This window comes from Typopeltis vanoorti, chromosome 13, assembly GCF_054136105.1.
Source record: "Typopeltis vanoorti isolate ZY-2024b chromosome 13, IOZ_Tvanoo_1.0, whole genome shotgun sequence".
Lineage (NCBI taxonomy): Eukaryota > Metazoa > Arthropoda > Arachnida > Uropygi > Thelyphonidae > Typopeltis > Typopeltis vanoorti.
In genome coordinates, this window is record NC_143561.1 from 103117637 (window position 1) to 103135089 (window position 17453).

The 17453-nt window shown below is 34.3% G+C and overlaps 1 protein-coding gene across 6 annotated transcripts in view; it reads right to left on the bottom strand.

Moving 5' to 3' along the window:
- The window catches only part of LOC150100425 (E3 SUMO-protein ligase PIAS2-like), a 380802-nt gene that overhangs the window by 237983 nt on the left and 125366 nt on the right, over positions 1 to 17453 (bottom strand). For all 6 annotated transcript variants that reach the window (XM_090403234.1, XM_090403237.1, XM_090403233.1 and 3 more), the window contains one exon: positions 6563 to 6704. In XM_090403234.1, the coding sequence (XP_090259360.1) occupies positions 6563 to 6704 (142 nt within the window). The remainder of the gene's footprint in view (positions 1 to 6562; positions 6705 to 17453) is intronic.

The following is a 17453-nucleotide window of genomic DNA, read 5'->3' on the forward strand; positions in this document are numbered from 1 at the left end:
TATTCAATTTAGTCAGAATCTTGCAGACTTTTACTAGATTTATTTGGAAGTATAACATCGTCTGCATAAAGTAAAGTATTAAGATTAACATTATTATTATTTACAGCATCTCCATTCAGTCCTGAGACTAATTGAGAGACACACAAATCAACTATCATACCCACAAATCCTATCATACATCTCCTTGAATCCATTCACTATCAGGGAACTCACAACCAATTCTGGCAATCCATTCCATCACTCACCACGCAAAAAATCTGATCCGCACACTCCTACTAACCACACTCTTACAAAACTTCCATGGATGGTCCCTAGTTTTCTGACTGTTCGTCAAAAACTGAAAAATTTCACTTGCATCAATTTTGTAAAACCCCTTTAATATCTTAAAAGTTGCTATCATGCCCCTTCTTTTCTGCCTATCAACTAAACTTTGTAACCTACAAACTTCAACCTATCCTTGTAGGGACTATTCCATAGACCTGTCACCATCTTGGTCACTCATCTCTGAATCTTTTCGACCATTTCTTGGTCCCCAAGAACCCAGGTGACCAAATCTGTGCATGGTAGTCAAGATGTAGCTGAATCATAGCCTAACATTGCCAATTTTGATATCAGAATCTCAAATCTAAACTGCTAGAAAACATGACTTTATCACTGTCTCATTAAGCAATTCCATAATTCTTAATCATAAAATCACCGTACCATACTATTTTCTGTCTTGCACTCTTTTTAACACCACTTGCCAGAAATTCTTTCATCTTCTTGAGTCCATGTTTTGTCTGGTCACACGTGTACTATTTCTTGCATTACTTCTACCTTCTCTTTATCTGCTACTGCTTCAATCCAACCCATCAAACCTCGTTCACAAGTACTACAATTCTGCTTTCCAACACCTAATCATTCATACCCTCTGTCACTGCTAACTTGAGCATGATATGGAATTTTGGTACCTTCTTTTTGAGCTTTCCGAACACTGTTGCATTATCTGTGCCCCCTCCCTCATCCCCAAATCTTCACCTCTGCTCTGAATACATCTTGCATATGCTACATTTAACAAAGGCTCTCAAGTTTAATTATTTAAGCAAAGTATCTTAGCTGACATCATGATACTATATTTGGATGCCATGAAACTACATAGATAATAAGAAAATACAGCTAAATCTCATTATAGCAAACTTACAGGACTCAAAGGAATAGTTTGTTATAGTTGATTTGCTATAGAACAGTATCATTACTATAAGTCCTTGGTTGGGATCTTTGGGCAGTTAATTACAGTGAATGAGTTCACTATAGATGTTTAATATAGTCAGAGCTGAGTTGACTGTAAATTTAAATTTAAAAATTAATCTCTACTTAGTTTAGAAGATAATGAAAGTTGAAAAGTTATTTTAAAGGCAAAATAATTCTTTTATAGAGCACACATTAATATCATAACTGGAATGTGTGTACACACACACAGATTTTTAATTGATAGGTCTTGTTAATAAGTATATCATCGTTATCATCAAATTTCTAACGTGTATCCTCAGGATATACAGGTTACATCAGTGACAACTTCCTATTGATAATTTCCTCCAAAGTAATCTGTCAAGACTCTTATATTATTAGATGTTATATTTCTATTTTCTAAGGTACTTTCTACTATATCAATCCACCTAGATCTTGGTCTTCCTCCATCTTCATCTTCACCTGGATCTTGGTCTTCATCTAAATAGGATGGCATACCACCTGAGATTAACTCTGCTAACATTCCTCAATGCTAACAGTGTCAAGTTCTTTCCTAATATTCTCAATTTTTAATATGATACAGATACTGATGCCATCTATTCACTCCCTTAATCTTTTTCAAACCTCTCAGATCTATGGCCGCCAGTCTTTGATCAAGTGTTATTTCTAACCCAGCTCTCATTTCCACAAGTTAAAATTGGTTTGAACCTTATACACAGCTAGTCTAGTTTAGTACTCGACTAATTTTTCTCTTGTTTCATACAAATTTATTCAGCTGACTTCCTACCATACAATCATTGCTAATTTTGTATTTAATTTAATTCTGTATTTCCATATTCAATTTGCTATCTTCCCTAAAAATTGCGTCTAAATAGCTGAAATATTTTACATATTCTTTATTTCAGAATGTTCTCCATTCAGAATGTAGTTGATGATTTCAATGTTTATTCTGATTTTCATTGTCTTTGGCTTTCTTTATTTTCATACCAAATTTACTACAACAGTTATTCAATTTAGTCAAGGAATCAATCCCACAGACTTGTAATGAATTTATTTACAAGTATAACATCATCTACCCGAAGTAAAGAGCAGAGATTAATATTCCAAATTTTAATATCATAATTTAATACCACTTTGGGGAAAACAGTGGGGAAAAGGGATGCCACTGTCTGACTCACCTGATTTAACATTAAACCATCTTCTTACACCTCCTTCAATTCCAACTGCTGACTTACAATTGAAATCATCATTTAATATAATATCCAATTTATGACTAGCCTTTTGAACAGCTTTTCTCTTGGCACCTTGTCTTATGTTTTTTCCAAATCCACAAAACTTAAATACAGATCTTGCTATATTTCCACAAGATTTCTCAATTATTTGTCTTAAAGTGAAAATCAGGTCTTGACAAACTCTATTTGGCCTGAATCTAGCTGTTTGTTCTCCAAGTTTTCCTTCCATAATTTTCTCAGCAATTTCTCAAGTATATGTGAATAAATCTTAGTAGGCACACTCAGTAGAAAATTCCTCAGTAATTCTCATATTCAGTTTACTTCCTTTTTTTTTATAGATGGCTACTACTGAGAGATCTAGTCCACTTACATGGATTTTGAATGACTGTATATGAGCAGGCTTTCTGGATTATGTTTTTGGATTAAATTTTTATACCTCCATATTTGAGCATCTTGTCATATATCATCTACCTTTACAAATTTAAGGTTTTAGATGGCTCTTTATACTTCAAATATTCACATATGTGTTTCTGACTACATGCTTCCTGAATGTTTACTACCACTGTGCTGCGACTGCTTGTTTCATTTAGCAAGCTTTCAAAATAATCACTCCATATCTTCTATTTTTATGCCACCTTTACCATCTAATTCCTTTTACTGTATTCTTTCCTCAATTTCAAAAAAAAATTTTTTTTAAAGCTTCCAGAATATTTCACTATCATCCTTATATTTATTTTCTATGTTCTTACCATTTCTATGTTATATTCAGGCAATGACAATCAAGGAAAAGAAGGAGTAGCCATAGTATTCAACACAAAATATGAGGCTAATCTTCTTGAATGGCAGTCAGTCTCAAGTAGAGTAATGTGGACAAATATGAGAATGGGGAACTGGACAATGAGACTTATTTGTGCCTATCCCACAGAAGGTTCTACTAAGGTAGAAGTGGAGGAATTTTTTGACGCTTTAGAAAAAGCAACTGACACAATGAAAAAGGAAAAGTTGGTCCTTGTTGGGGATCTAAATAGCAGAATAGGAAATGATTGCGAGACATATAAAAATATTTTGGGAAAATTTGGAGAAAAGAGCAAAGCTAATAATAATGGCAAATATCTGTTGGATTTCTGCTCAGGACATGGACTGGTTATTAATAACACCATGTTTCAACATAAAAATGTGCACAAATTCACACGGAGAGAAGAGGCTAGGAATAAGAAAAGTCTCATTGACTATGTTATTGTTGATAGTGATGTTTTCTCCCTGGTGCAGGACACCAGAGTGTACAGAGGATTTGAAATTGGAAGTGATCACTGTTTAGTCTTGAGCAGGATAAAATTGAATTTCATATTGAAAAGAATAACATTGATTGATTCTGCCAGAGAGGCATGTGGTGAGGTTGTGTGCAAGGACAGAAAATTCATACCTCTGTGGTGAACACAGGAAGTTAAAGAGGCAGTGAAGGAAAAGAAGAAAGCATATCAAAAGTTCCTGGCAAATAAAACAGCTTTTACTCTTACAGAATACAGAGACAAATGTAAGAAAGCTAAACAGTCTGTAAAACTAGCTAAACAAAAGTCATGGGAGGACTTTGGCAAGAATATAGAAAATAAATATCAAGAAGGTGGCAAAATATTCTGGAGGTTGTTGAAGAAGCTTAGGAATGGAGGAAAGAGTGCTGTAAAAGGAGTTAGAGATGATAAAGGTGACATGAAAACAGGAGAAAAAGATATCCTTGAAGTATGGTGTAATTACTTTGAAAAACTGCTAAATGAAACAAGCATGATGATAGCACATTGATAAAAAACACTGACCAGGCATGCAGTCAGGAATACATATCCATACTTGAAGTAGAAAAAGCCATCAAAGGCTTGAAATGTGGAAAGGCAGCAGGAGTAGATGATATTCGTCCAGAAATGCTGAAGTATGGTGGTATAAAAGTCTTACAGTGGCTGCACTGCATAGTTCAGAAAGCTTGGACTGAGGGATGAATTCCCAATGATTGGAGTAGAGCTCTTATAGTACCCATATATAAAAAGGGAAATAAAACTGAATGTGAGAATTACAGAGGTATTTCCCTACTGAGTGTTCCTGGTAAGATCTATGCAAGTATACTTGAGAAACGGTTGAGAAGAATTGTGGAAGAAAAGCTTGGGGAAGAACAAGCTGGATTCGGGCCAAATAGAGGCTGTCAGGATCAGATCTTCACTTTACGACAAATAGTTGAGAAAGCATGGGAATATAACAAAGATCTGTATTTAAGTTTTGTCGATTTGGAAAAGGCTTATGACAAGGTGCCAAGAGAGAGGTATTCAATATGCTGCAGTTATATGGTGTCAATGGGGCATTATATCAAGCAATACTAAGTCTTTATTTGAGTTGTAAGTCAGCAGTTAGAATTGAAGGAAGTAAAGGAAGATGGTTTAATGTTAAATCTGGTGTGAGACAAGGATGTACATTATCCCCTCTGTTATTCATTATCTATATGGATCACATTATGAAGGAAAGTGGTATTAAACCTGATATCAAAATTGGAGATGTTAATGTCAGCTCTTTGCTTTATGCGAATGATGTTATACTTCTAAATAAATCCGCTACAAGTCTGCAAGATTCTCTGACTAAATTGAATAGCTGTTGTAATAGATATGGTATGAAGGTCAGCAATAAAAAGACAAAGACAATGAAAATAGGCAGAATCATTGAAAATGTCAACTGTGTTGTGAATGGAGAACCTGTGGAACAAGAAAAACATTTCACCTACTTAGGCACGATTTTTAGTGAAGATGGTAAATTAAATATAGAAATAGAAAACAGAATCAGCAAAGCTGGTATGGTAGGAAGTCAATTGAATAAATTCATATGGAATAAGAGAGAAATTAGTCGGAACACTAAATTAGCTGTATACAAGACAGTGTTCAAACCAGTTTGAACTTATGGATCTGAGAGCTGGGTCAGAAGTAAAACACTTGACCAAAGACTAGAGACCGCAGATATGAGAGTCCTGAGAAAGATTAGAGGCGTGAACAGATGGTATCAATGGCAATATCGTATTAAAAATGAGGATATTAGGAAAGAACTTGATATTGTCAGCATCCAGGGATGCATTAGCAGAGCTAATCTCAGGTGGTACGGTCACTTAAATAGAATGGGAGAGGAAAGATTAGCAAAACAAGTGTTCACTGCCAGGTTGGCAGGAAAACGACCCAGAGGAAGACCAAGATATAGGTGGATTGATACGGTACAAAGTGCCTTAGACGATAGAAATATAAGATCTGATAATGTTGGAGTCTTGACAAGTAACAGACTGATTTGGAGGAAAATTGTAGATAGGAAGTTAGTAATGATGTAAATTTTTCATGTAGTACTGTCATATCCTGTACACCCCATGAGGGTACATGGCAGGAATTTGATAATGATGATGATGATGATGATGTTCTTACCAAAGTCTTCCGATGAGTTTTATTAAGCTAATTTTACACAGTGCTTTGCTTTCTTACATTTTTTTCTCTTTATTCTCTAAGAGCACAAGCTGACTTACTTACTGGGTACTTTTGATATGCTTTGACTACCTCTTTAACTTCTAGAGTTTCACCATGGAGTTCTGATTTTTCTATCCTTGCAGGCAACCTCACCAGATGCCTCTCTTGCTGAATCAATGTTTTCTTCAGCGTTTGCTACTAATCTTGAAGGTTTGTTTCTTGTTTCAAACTCTTTCGTTTTCTCTTGACTAATATTTATATATTTTAGTCAACAGTTCACATTCAAAAGCTGCTCTATGTTAATTCGTTTTAAAACTTTCTTACACTACCATTTTCAACATGAAGTTCAATTTTATCTTGTTTCTTGCTCTCAAGAAAAATATAGTCAATAAGTTTTCTTATTTCTTGCACCTTCTCCCCAGTTGGTCATTGTTAAAGATATAAACAGCAGAGTAAGAAATGATTACTATGCATAAAGAAATGTTTTTGGAAAAATTTGGAGAAAAGAATAAAGGAAATAATAATGGCAATAAGCATTTATATATATATATATTCTAATTCAATTATTAATATGTGATAGCTTTTAAAGAAGATGAATCAGATTAAGCGTCTGACAGCTGAACTTACAGGCAGTGAACATATTTTGTTATTCACTTTGGCACATATACTTGGTGGAAAGTTATCTTCTTGCTCACAGCTTGTTTCTAAAAGACAAAATCTTAACTGGACTTGCACTGTGTATTCATTCTTTGCACCAGGTCTTACATCTCTGCAACATTAATAAGATTAATAAATAAAAAGTTTAAGAGATTACAGTCACTGAAACAGAAATCTGAATTCCAATTCTAAAAGACTAGACAATAATTATTAACAATTATGCCCATATAAATGTGGTTAAGGAGTTTTTCATGTTTAGATTTCAAAGGATTATCTGATAACATTGAGATTCTGATAATCCTTTGAAATCTAGACATGAAAAACTCTTTGATAAGGTGATAAGATTACAGTAACGAAGATAGCATTGCTCTCCATTGTTGCAAAGAATTACTCACCTATCATATTTGGCTATAGTCACATGATAGAAGTGCTATCAGCGGTCTTAAAGACTTTAATATTGGCTGGGGGGAGGGGGGCTCAATACTGGGAAGAGACCTTCACACACAGTTTTTAAGAAATGGAAGAACTGACCAAGACTTCTGACCTTATGTCCAATTCTCAGCTTTAATGGTGCACTCAATTAGTAGAACTGGATATTTAAAGGAATGAGAATGGGCTGACAATTTGGGACTTAACTGACCAAACTGTATTCTATATTGGCTTGAACCAAAACAAAATGATGGTATAATCAGGTGTCCAGAAATCTTGCTAGTAGTAAGTAAATTTTCAGCCTCATTCTAAATGCATTTAAAATATTTTAAATGGATTTAGAACGGGGGGGGGGGGCGGTCTGGATGATAAACACCTAGAATAAAAATGATATTAAAGCAACTGATATAAATATAACAGCAAGAAAAAACATACTAGTAGCATAGTTATAAAGGTAACTTATGTTTTTGTATTCTCAAATATTCTTTCTTGTGACTATATCAGTTGCTTCAAAATCAATTTGTTCTAGGTGTTTATCAGAACTTTCCTGACCCCTCCCCTCCTAATTTACACTCTTTTTTATTTTAAAACATCTCATTCACTGTCAAGTTATTCCTCACAGGTGGCTGCCAATGAATTTATTAAAGAAGCATTATATTCATATAATAAATAAAGCTTCTGGATCTGAAATCCTTAATTAGAACACTAAGCACTGCCTTTTAAGGAGTTGCAAAAATAATGCAAATTTTAGGTGTTATTTGGTTTGCTTTCTTCTGTCTTTTTATCTCCTTTAAGGTTCAGAACTTTATTTTTTTCTCTATAGTAATTAACAATTCAACCTGCCATATCCCCATTATGTGATGTGAGAATGGTTGTTCTCACATCACATAATGGGTTCCGTCATAACATAATAATTTATAACTTTTAAGGACTTTTCTTTCTATATGAAAAATTTCATAAATATCCACTTTCAACTTCCAAAAATCCCCTTGCTACGTTAACAATTCCTGTTAGAGTAGCAAGTGCAGAAAGAAGTTTTTCCAAGCTTAAACTGATTAAAAATTATTTGCGAACAGCAATGACCCAAGAGAGAGATTGGTTGGTCTAGCAAATACATCGATAGAGGCAGACATAGCTTATAATTTAAATTTAGAAGACTTATAAACAGCTTTATTGTGCGATATCCCCACAGAATAAACATTTAATTAATATTATTATGTAATCATTTTGCATTAATCTTTCTCTTGTAATAAAAACAAAATAGCAATTGGAGATTTTCTTATATTTTTGTCTTATAATCCATCAGGAGCGATATTTAATTGTTTGTCTCAGGGCACGATCTAATCTGGCGACGGCCCTGGAGAGATGTACATGTTTCCAGAAGAAGTGAAATTTTTTCATATCATTATTTAGTAGTCTCTAAAATAGAAATACTAGAAAGGAAGTAAATAAGAAAAACCAAGAAATAGAGCAAGTATACAAAGTATATCTATTACAAGAAAAAAGCATTAGAATGCCATATCAATCACAATTAACATCTGTTAATTGTGATTTATGAACCTAAAAAAAAAAAGTCCAAATCAGTGAAGATATAGAAGAATGGAAAACTTGAATAGAGATAATCCATAAAGCAGCCTCTGAAGTACTTGGAAAGAAAAATAAAATATTAAAAAAGAAACACATTAAAAATCTGGAACCCAGATAAAGAAAATGCAATAAAAGAAAAGTAAATGGCATGCAAATCACTCCTTCAAAAACATACAAATGAAACAGAAGAAATATACAAAAACAAAAGAAATATAGCTAAAACCATACTGCAGAAAGCTCACCAAGATTCTTAGGACAGATTTATTAATAAAACAGAAGAAGACATACATGGAAGACAAGGTATAGCTTACAAAATATTAAGGAAATTAAACAGTGAAGAAAGAGATACAGAACAAACCAACATAATACAAGAGAAACAATGGATAGAACATTATAAGAATTATGATTATATTAAGAATTATGAAATAAGAAAATTGGTATGACCCAAATTTAATAACAGAAAATAACAATGGAGAAATCTGTACTGATATAGGACCAATAAAATTGAAAGAACTAAAAGAAACAATAAAGGTATCAAAAAATAGCAAATCAACTAGACTAGGTGGTTTATTTGCTAAACAGAGCTTTGGAAATATGGTGGAGAACATTTACATCACAGATTCTTAAAATTAATAAATAACTGTTGGAGGAATGCGAGGTTCCATTAGATTGGTTATATCTATATTTAAAAAAGGAGACAGAGATGACTGTAGAAATTACAGAGGAACAAGTTTGTTAAATACAGGTTACAAAATTTACATAAGACTTAGAAATATTGCAAACAATCTACTCTCGGAAGAATAAAATGTTTCAGACATGAAAGATCCTGTATAGACAATATTTATGTGCTAAAACAAATTATTGAAAAACGACAAGAAATTAATTTAGAGACTCACATGGCCTTTATAGATTAAGAGAAAGCTTTTGATAAAATACACAGAGAAAAACTATGGAATATAATGAAAAAACAAGGCTATCCATAATATTTGGTACAAGCTATATACAAAGTTTATATAAAGATACAAAAATACAGTTACAGTTAAGTAATAAATTAAGAGAAGAGACTGATATAAATTGGGGTGTCAGACAGGGACGTAGTTCAATATAATTATTCCGGTTTTGTGACCACATGTCTATTAAAGAAAACTGTTTTTAAAACTAAACAAGTACTAAAAACAACACCCGACAAGTTTCATAAGTTGTCAGACTAACATCTTCAGGGGTAAAGAGAACTAAAAGTTTAAAGCAATAAACTACTAGATACAAAAATTAGTCCATTTGTTGGTATTGTGAACATTTAGATGTTCACAATACCAACAAAAAACTAAAACTGTTTTCAGTTTTAAAAACAGTTTTCTTTAATAAACATGTGGTCACAAAACCGGAATAATTATATTCAACTTCTTAACCACAGAAACCTCTGCAGGGACATAGTTATCTCTAACTCTATTCAATATATATATATATATATATATACACATCACACACACACACACACACACACACACACACACACACACACACACACACACACACACACACACACACTGATCAGATTATTAAAATATGGAAAACAACAATAAAACAAGCTATCCAGTTTACAATACCAACAAATGGACTAATTTTCGTAATTTCTAGTAACTTGTACTTTAAACTTTTAGTTCTCTTTACCCCTGAAGATGTTAGTCTGATGACTAACGAAACTTGTCAGGTGTTGTTTTTAGTACTTGTTTAGTTTTAAAAATAGTTTTCTTTAATAAGCATGTTATTAAAGAAAATTCAAAACCAGAATAATTATATTGAACTTCTTAACCACAGAAACCTCCGCAGGGATGTAGTTATCTCTAACTGTATTCAACACACACACACACACACACACACACACACACACACACACACACACACACACACACACACACACAGATCAGATTATTAAAATATGGAAAACAACAATAAAACAAGCTATCCAGTTAACAAGAAGAACTTATCAATACAATGCTGTATGCAGATTACATTACAAGACAATGAAGATGACCTTCAAAAATCAGTTTATGAATTAAAGAAAATAAGCCAACAATACAATAAATTTCACAAAAGAAAACAAAAGTCACGACATTTAAAGGTCAAGATCATGTTAGATCAAAAATGGTTATAGAAAATAAAATAATAGAATGGATGACACAGTTTAATTATTTAGGCTGCATAATAACACATCTAAAAGATATATACGAAGTTTGACAATTTAATTCCTTGAATGGCTACGTAGTGTCGCCCATGTGGTGATTTGGTTGGAGTCACGTGAGTAATCATGTTTGTACATCTTTTATCTAATGCATGCATAAACCTCAAGCTAATAGAGCCATTTGCTAGTTGCTATTGCAAAAATAACAGAGATATCTGCAAGTAAACTTGGACATAAAAATGTGTGATTGAAATTTGGAGCAGCATGTTAACATCAAATTTTGTGTGAAAATTCACAAAACTGCTACTGCAACATTGAAGCTGTTGAAAGTGGCATATGGTGTGGATGCTCTGAAAAAGTGAAGTATCTTTGGGTGGCATAAGAGATTCAAAGGTGGGCGAGAAGATGTGGATGACCCCAGAAGTGGGAGGTCAAAAACAAAAATGACAGATGCAAATGTGAAGAGAGTGCGAGATTTGGTACAGTCTGACAGATGATTAAGCGAACGATTAATGGCTGATGAACAGTAAATGAATCGAGAAACAGTCAGGGTAATTTTAACTGAAGAACTGGGTATGCGAAAGATTTCTGCAAAGTTTGTGCCTTGGATCTTGAAGGACAAACAGAAGCAGGCAGGTTCAAGTTGCAACTGATCCTTTGCAAATAAGCATGTTTCCGAGAGTAATTACAGGTGACAAAACCTGGTGTTTCCAGTACGATCCCAAAACAAAACTATGCAGTGAGAAACCAGGAGTTCGCCATGTTCGAAAAAAGCATGCATGTCACGTTCACAGTTGAAGACCATGCTGGTGTGTGTTTCTTTGATCACAAGGGGACAGTCTACTATGAATTTATGGAACAGGGACAAACGGTCAACCAACAATGCTATTTATAGGTGCTGAAAAGATTATGAGATTCTGTTCAGAGAAAAAGACCTGAATTGTGGCCTGGACAAGTGGCTCATCCATTATGACAATGTGCTAATCCTTAGTGCGCTTATTCACTTGACTTAGCTCCCTGTGATTTCTGGCTTGTTCCAAAATTAAAGACGGTACTGAAAGGACAAAGATTTTCTGACATCACTGATATCCAGCATAATGATAAAGGAGTATTCTGGAAAAAGAGTTCCAGGCCTATTTCCAAAAATGGAAACACCATCTAAACCAGCATATAAATGCACAAGGTCTGGTCTCCAAAGTTGCTTAAAGGGTTTTATAGAATTCATGCAGGGGAAATGTTTCTGTACTTGGCTAGAGGAGGCAAAACAGAGGTCATCTTTAGAAGTAGAGCAAAAGTGTGATTAGTAGGGGTGTGAGGACTAGGTTTTTAACTTGGAGTTGTGAATGAATAATGGAATGGATTGCAAGAGTCACTTGTTAGTGTTCAGTCTGTTGATGGATTCAAGGCAAGGTATGATAGATTGTGTGGATAGTTTGGGACACCATAAAGGTGCCTATAATAAAAACAATAATTTCTATTAATCGCATATTCTATGAAGAAGAACATAAGATCCAATTATAAGAGAAAAAGTTCACAAAAAAAAAATAACTAAATCTAAAAATATTATCTGTAAGTACAGAAAGAAAAACTGATTTAAGAGTAATTTTATAATTTTGAAACAGTTCAGTAAATATGCTGAACAAACGAGTAAAATAATAAAAAATTAAAAGGAAGAAAGGACATACAGAATGCTAACCTTGCATTAATAAGGCATGCATTGGAAAATACTACTTGCTTAAAAACAAGCAAAGAGAAGATATCTTATCTATTGACAATAGATGGATCAACTAACTCAAGAAATAAATAAGAAGAACCCCAAAAAAAACAGAAAAGAAATATTAAAAATATCAAGTAAACTTCCTGGAGACTTACGAACATTTATAACACACAAATCCTATCATACATCTCCTTGAATCCATTCACTGTCAGAGAACTCACCACCAATTCTGGAAATCCATTCTATCACTCACCACACAAAAAATCTGATCCACACACTCCTACTAACCACACTCTTATACAACTTCCATGGATGGCCCCCTAGTTCTCTGACTGTTTCAGAAAAATTTCACTCGCATCAATTTTATAAAACCTCTTTAACATCTTCTAAGTTTTAGAAGATAACGATGTGAGTTAATACTTAGTTGGGTAACCTTTAGTGTTAATTACGGCATTATAATGCCTTCCCATGGAGTGAACCAAGTTTTTTAGTTCTGCAGCTGTTATAATGTGAAACCAAGATTGAATTATTGCCTTCTATTACTTGGGTTTTATTGGTGGGTTGCTTCTGACTAACAAGTTTCTTTAGTTGGCTCCATTGATTTTCGATTGGGTTAAGGTCTGGGCTATTCCCAGGCCATTCCAGCAGTGGAATATGATTATCTTGAAACCACTTTTTGCACACAGCAGCAAAATGACATGGAGCTGAATCCTGTTGAAACATAAACGCTTCATTATCTTGGAAAAGATCACGTGTGGAAGGCTTCAGTTTGGGCTCAAGTATTTCATTTATGTATTTTGGGGCATTTAAATTCCCATTAATCATGCAAATTCTGCCCACACCTTTAGATGTTATACAAATCTAGATCATAACACTAAGTGGGTGTTTCACGGTAAGTGTAATGCAATCAGGATGCAAATCTTCTCCGATTCTTCTCCTTACGTATTTTATGCCATCACTACCAAACAGAGAGATTTTGGCTTCATCCCACCAAATAACACTGTCCCGTTGTTCCGCTGTCCAGTTAACATGGGTTTTGACCCAGTTTAATCTTTTCAACCTTTCTTTGAGAGATAAAAATGGCTTTTTTCGTGGAATTCTAGCATTTAGACCAAATTCCTATAGTCCGTGCCGAACAGTCTCCTTGCACTTAACTTCACAATGTATTGCGCCATTTAATCTTGTATACACCCAGATGATTTTCTTCTGTCACGTGGACATAGTCTCTCAATTCTTCTATCATCACTTTCTGTTGTGCACCTTTTCCTGCCTTTACCAGTCTGGTTTTGTAGTGACTGAGTCTCCTTATACCGCTTCAAAAATTTAGAAATGTCACCTTTGGTTAAGTTTCCACCAATTTTTCTTCTAATTTCTTCATAACTGTAGCCTTGTTCACTTAATAATACTACTTTACATTGCTTTCTTTGTGACTAGTTAACTCTTTGCGCCATTTCTTTAATTTTATTACATTTTACAAGCTCACTAAATGAAAGAACACAAAAAAAAAAAAAACCAACCAACTTGATAGCAATCACATAACACACTGATAAATGTCCTCCTCTCAGCTCCAATACATGACATCAATAGCTGAATCCTACTGTGACCTTATTAGCTCATTGCCAAAACAAGATGACACCTGATTGGCTCTCGCTCACTGGCTACATTCAAATGAAGGAAAGCTACTTCGTATCAACCTAAGCAAGTTGTACTTCTTTTTTTCTGGTTATTTGGCTATAACTTTTCATAGAATACAGATAATTGAACAAACATTGTTGTATTAGATTCTTGATTAAATTATCTTTCCATTGATATATAATTTTATGGTATTACACAAAAAAAAAAGGTGTTATGCGCCATCAAAACCTAAAAATACACTTTTCCAAAAGGTTTCCACAATTTTGGCCACTAGGGTATGTCCACATACTTGAAGTCTCACATAATCATTGTTCAGCTTGCACTCATTGTGCTAATCTACTAATGCATGGAATCTTCATCTTCCTGTGGACTTCCTGGTCTATAGCAGCAACCAACAACAATATATTTTGAACAAATGGCCTCTATCACACACACACCAGACAACCTCGAATGAACCATCTCCCCAGACATAAAATCCTTTTAATTTCAAATTCTGCTGGTTATACTTCTTCAGCTTTATTTATTTATTCATATGGGAGTTCCCCCCAGTTCCTCCACCATAGGACTGGTTGAGCCCCCCAGGTGAGGGATTAAGTATATATTTTATGACTGTAGATCCATGTGTGTTCATTGGCTGGTTTGTTTGTTCTGAGGGATGAAACCCCCCCCAGTTTCTGGGTGAAAAAAACCTCTACCTCTGTATGAAACCAGCTAATTCACCTTTAGTCAAAAGAGACCAGATAAAGCTTCCTCACATCATAGACAGGAATTGAACCCTAGTCTTTCTGACCAAAGGGTTTTGTCTATACCAACTGGGCTACAAAGGCTCAATTCTTCAGCTATCATTGGCAATACCCCACCTCCTCTTCTATTCCCTCTATCCACCATGAAAATACAACACCCTTTACATTCTATCCCTGTATATCTGATGCCTATAATTTAGGCCTAGTTGAGCTAACTAATGCTAAAAACTCCTCTGTTATTTCTCATATTTTTAGCATTCATGTACATGCATTTCAACATCCCTTTGGAGCCATTCGAATCTGAAACCTGTGAAGTCGCATTCAGCACTGCATAATCATCTCTGTACTTCACTCATGCTTGATAGCATTCCCCCCCCCCGATATTTCTAGTTTTTCTGGTTTTGTACTTCCAAACTCTCTCTAAACAACAATTTCTCCAAACACCTAACTCCAAAACCTTCAAATGTGGTGTCCTTTTGTCCATCAAATTCAATCCATATATCTATAAACTGCACATTTCTCCTATACAATCTTCTCATTGACTCATTACCAATCATGGCCCTTCTCAACTCTGTACTATCATATCAAGACAGCAGACTCACAATCTTTACTTCCTTACTCTTCAATTTTGCTTCTTTCAATAGCACATGCATATCCTCTCTCATTGCATATTTCTCCCCATTTGAATCATTTGTTCCTACCAAAACAATCAACTCTTTCACTTCTGCAAACTACAGCTTCACTAATATCCTTAAGCTTCGCACCTGGGAAACATGCTTTGTTATTTTCTCATTGAGCATGCCTCTATTCAAATTTCCATATAATACCTTTCCAGTTTCTTGCACTTTCATAACTTCCCCATTTACTTTGTTTTTTATTCTCCTATGTGCTGTACCACACAGCAATAATTTTTCCAGTTGTACTAGGTCCTGTTTTCTCCTGTTTCACTATTTCACTCCTTACTGACACCTCATCATCCTCATTACTTGCAGTCACTTCTTTTATGCACATTCATTACTTTCACATTCTCCAGAACACTCACCATTTTTCCATACATCGTTAATATTTATCACTTCATTTTCTTGCTTTCCATATAAAACTTTCATTTCTTACACTCGCACATGAAACATGACTCTCTCTCTCTCTCTCTCGTACTGTAACCCATTTCCTCTTGACAATGAATACATTAAACATAGGCGACATTGTGCATAATCTCTCATGCCAAACTCTGTGAATAAGGAAGCCTTGGTTCCATTAAAAACGCTTTTTAAACAATATCCAGTATTAAATTTCTGACACAGAACTTCACAGGTCTAAATCAAGTAATAACAAAAATAATCACTAAAATGAAAACTTATTTGTAGAAGACATGAACACTGCCTCTACTTTGTGCTATGCTGATCAACAGCAGAGAAGCAGAATGCCAAATACAAGATGGGGTAAAAAAAAAAAAAAAAAAAAAAAAAAAAAAAAAAAAAAATCTCGGCAATAACAAGATAAACGCTGGACTGTTAAAAGTTAGACAAGAACTTTTATATATCCTTGTGTAAATATAACTGTTATTATCAGTGAATCCTTTGAATAACTAAATATTCATCATCATCAAATTCCTGACATATACCCTCAAGGGGTCGTGTACAGGATATGATAGTACTACATGAAAAACTTACATCATTACTAACTTCCTATCTACAATTTAACTCCAAATCAGTCTGTTACTTGTCAAGACTCCAACATTATCAAATCTTATATTTCTATCGTCTAAAGCACTTTTGTACCGTATCAATCCACCTATATCTTGGTCTTCCCCTGGATTATTTTCCTGCCAACCCAGCAGAGAACACTTGTATTGCTAATCTTTCCTCACCAATTCTGTTTTAAGTGACCATACCACCTGAGATTAGTTCTGCTAATGCATTCTTAGATGCTGACAATGCCAAGTTCTTTCCTAATATCCTCGTTTTTAATATGATACTGTCATCGATGCCTTCTGTTCACTCCTCTAATCTTTCTCAGGACTCTCATATCTGCGGTTTCTAGTCTTTGCTCAAGTGTTTTACTTCTGATCCATCTCTCAGATCCATAAGTTAAAACTGGTTTGAACACTGTTTTGTATACAGCTAATTTAATGTTCCCACTAATTTCTCTGTTATTCCATAAGAATTTATTCAATTGACTTCCTACCATACCAGCTTTGCTGATTCTGTTTTCTATTTCTATATTTAATTTACCATCTTCACTAAAAATCGTGCCTAAGTAGGTGAAATGTTTTTCTTGTTCCACAGGTTCTCCATTCACAACACAGTTGACATTTTCAATGATTCTGCCTATTTTCATTGTCTTTGTCTTTTTATTGCTGACCTTCATACCATATCTAATAACACAGCCATTCAATTTAGTCAGAGAATCTTGCAGACTTGTAGCGGATTTATTTAGAAGTATAACATCATCCGCATAAAGCAAAGAGCTGACATTAACATCTCCAATTTTGATATCAGGTTTAATACCACTTTCCTTCATAATGTGATCCATATAGATAATGAATAACAGAGGGGATAATGTACATCC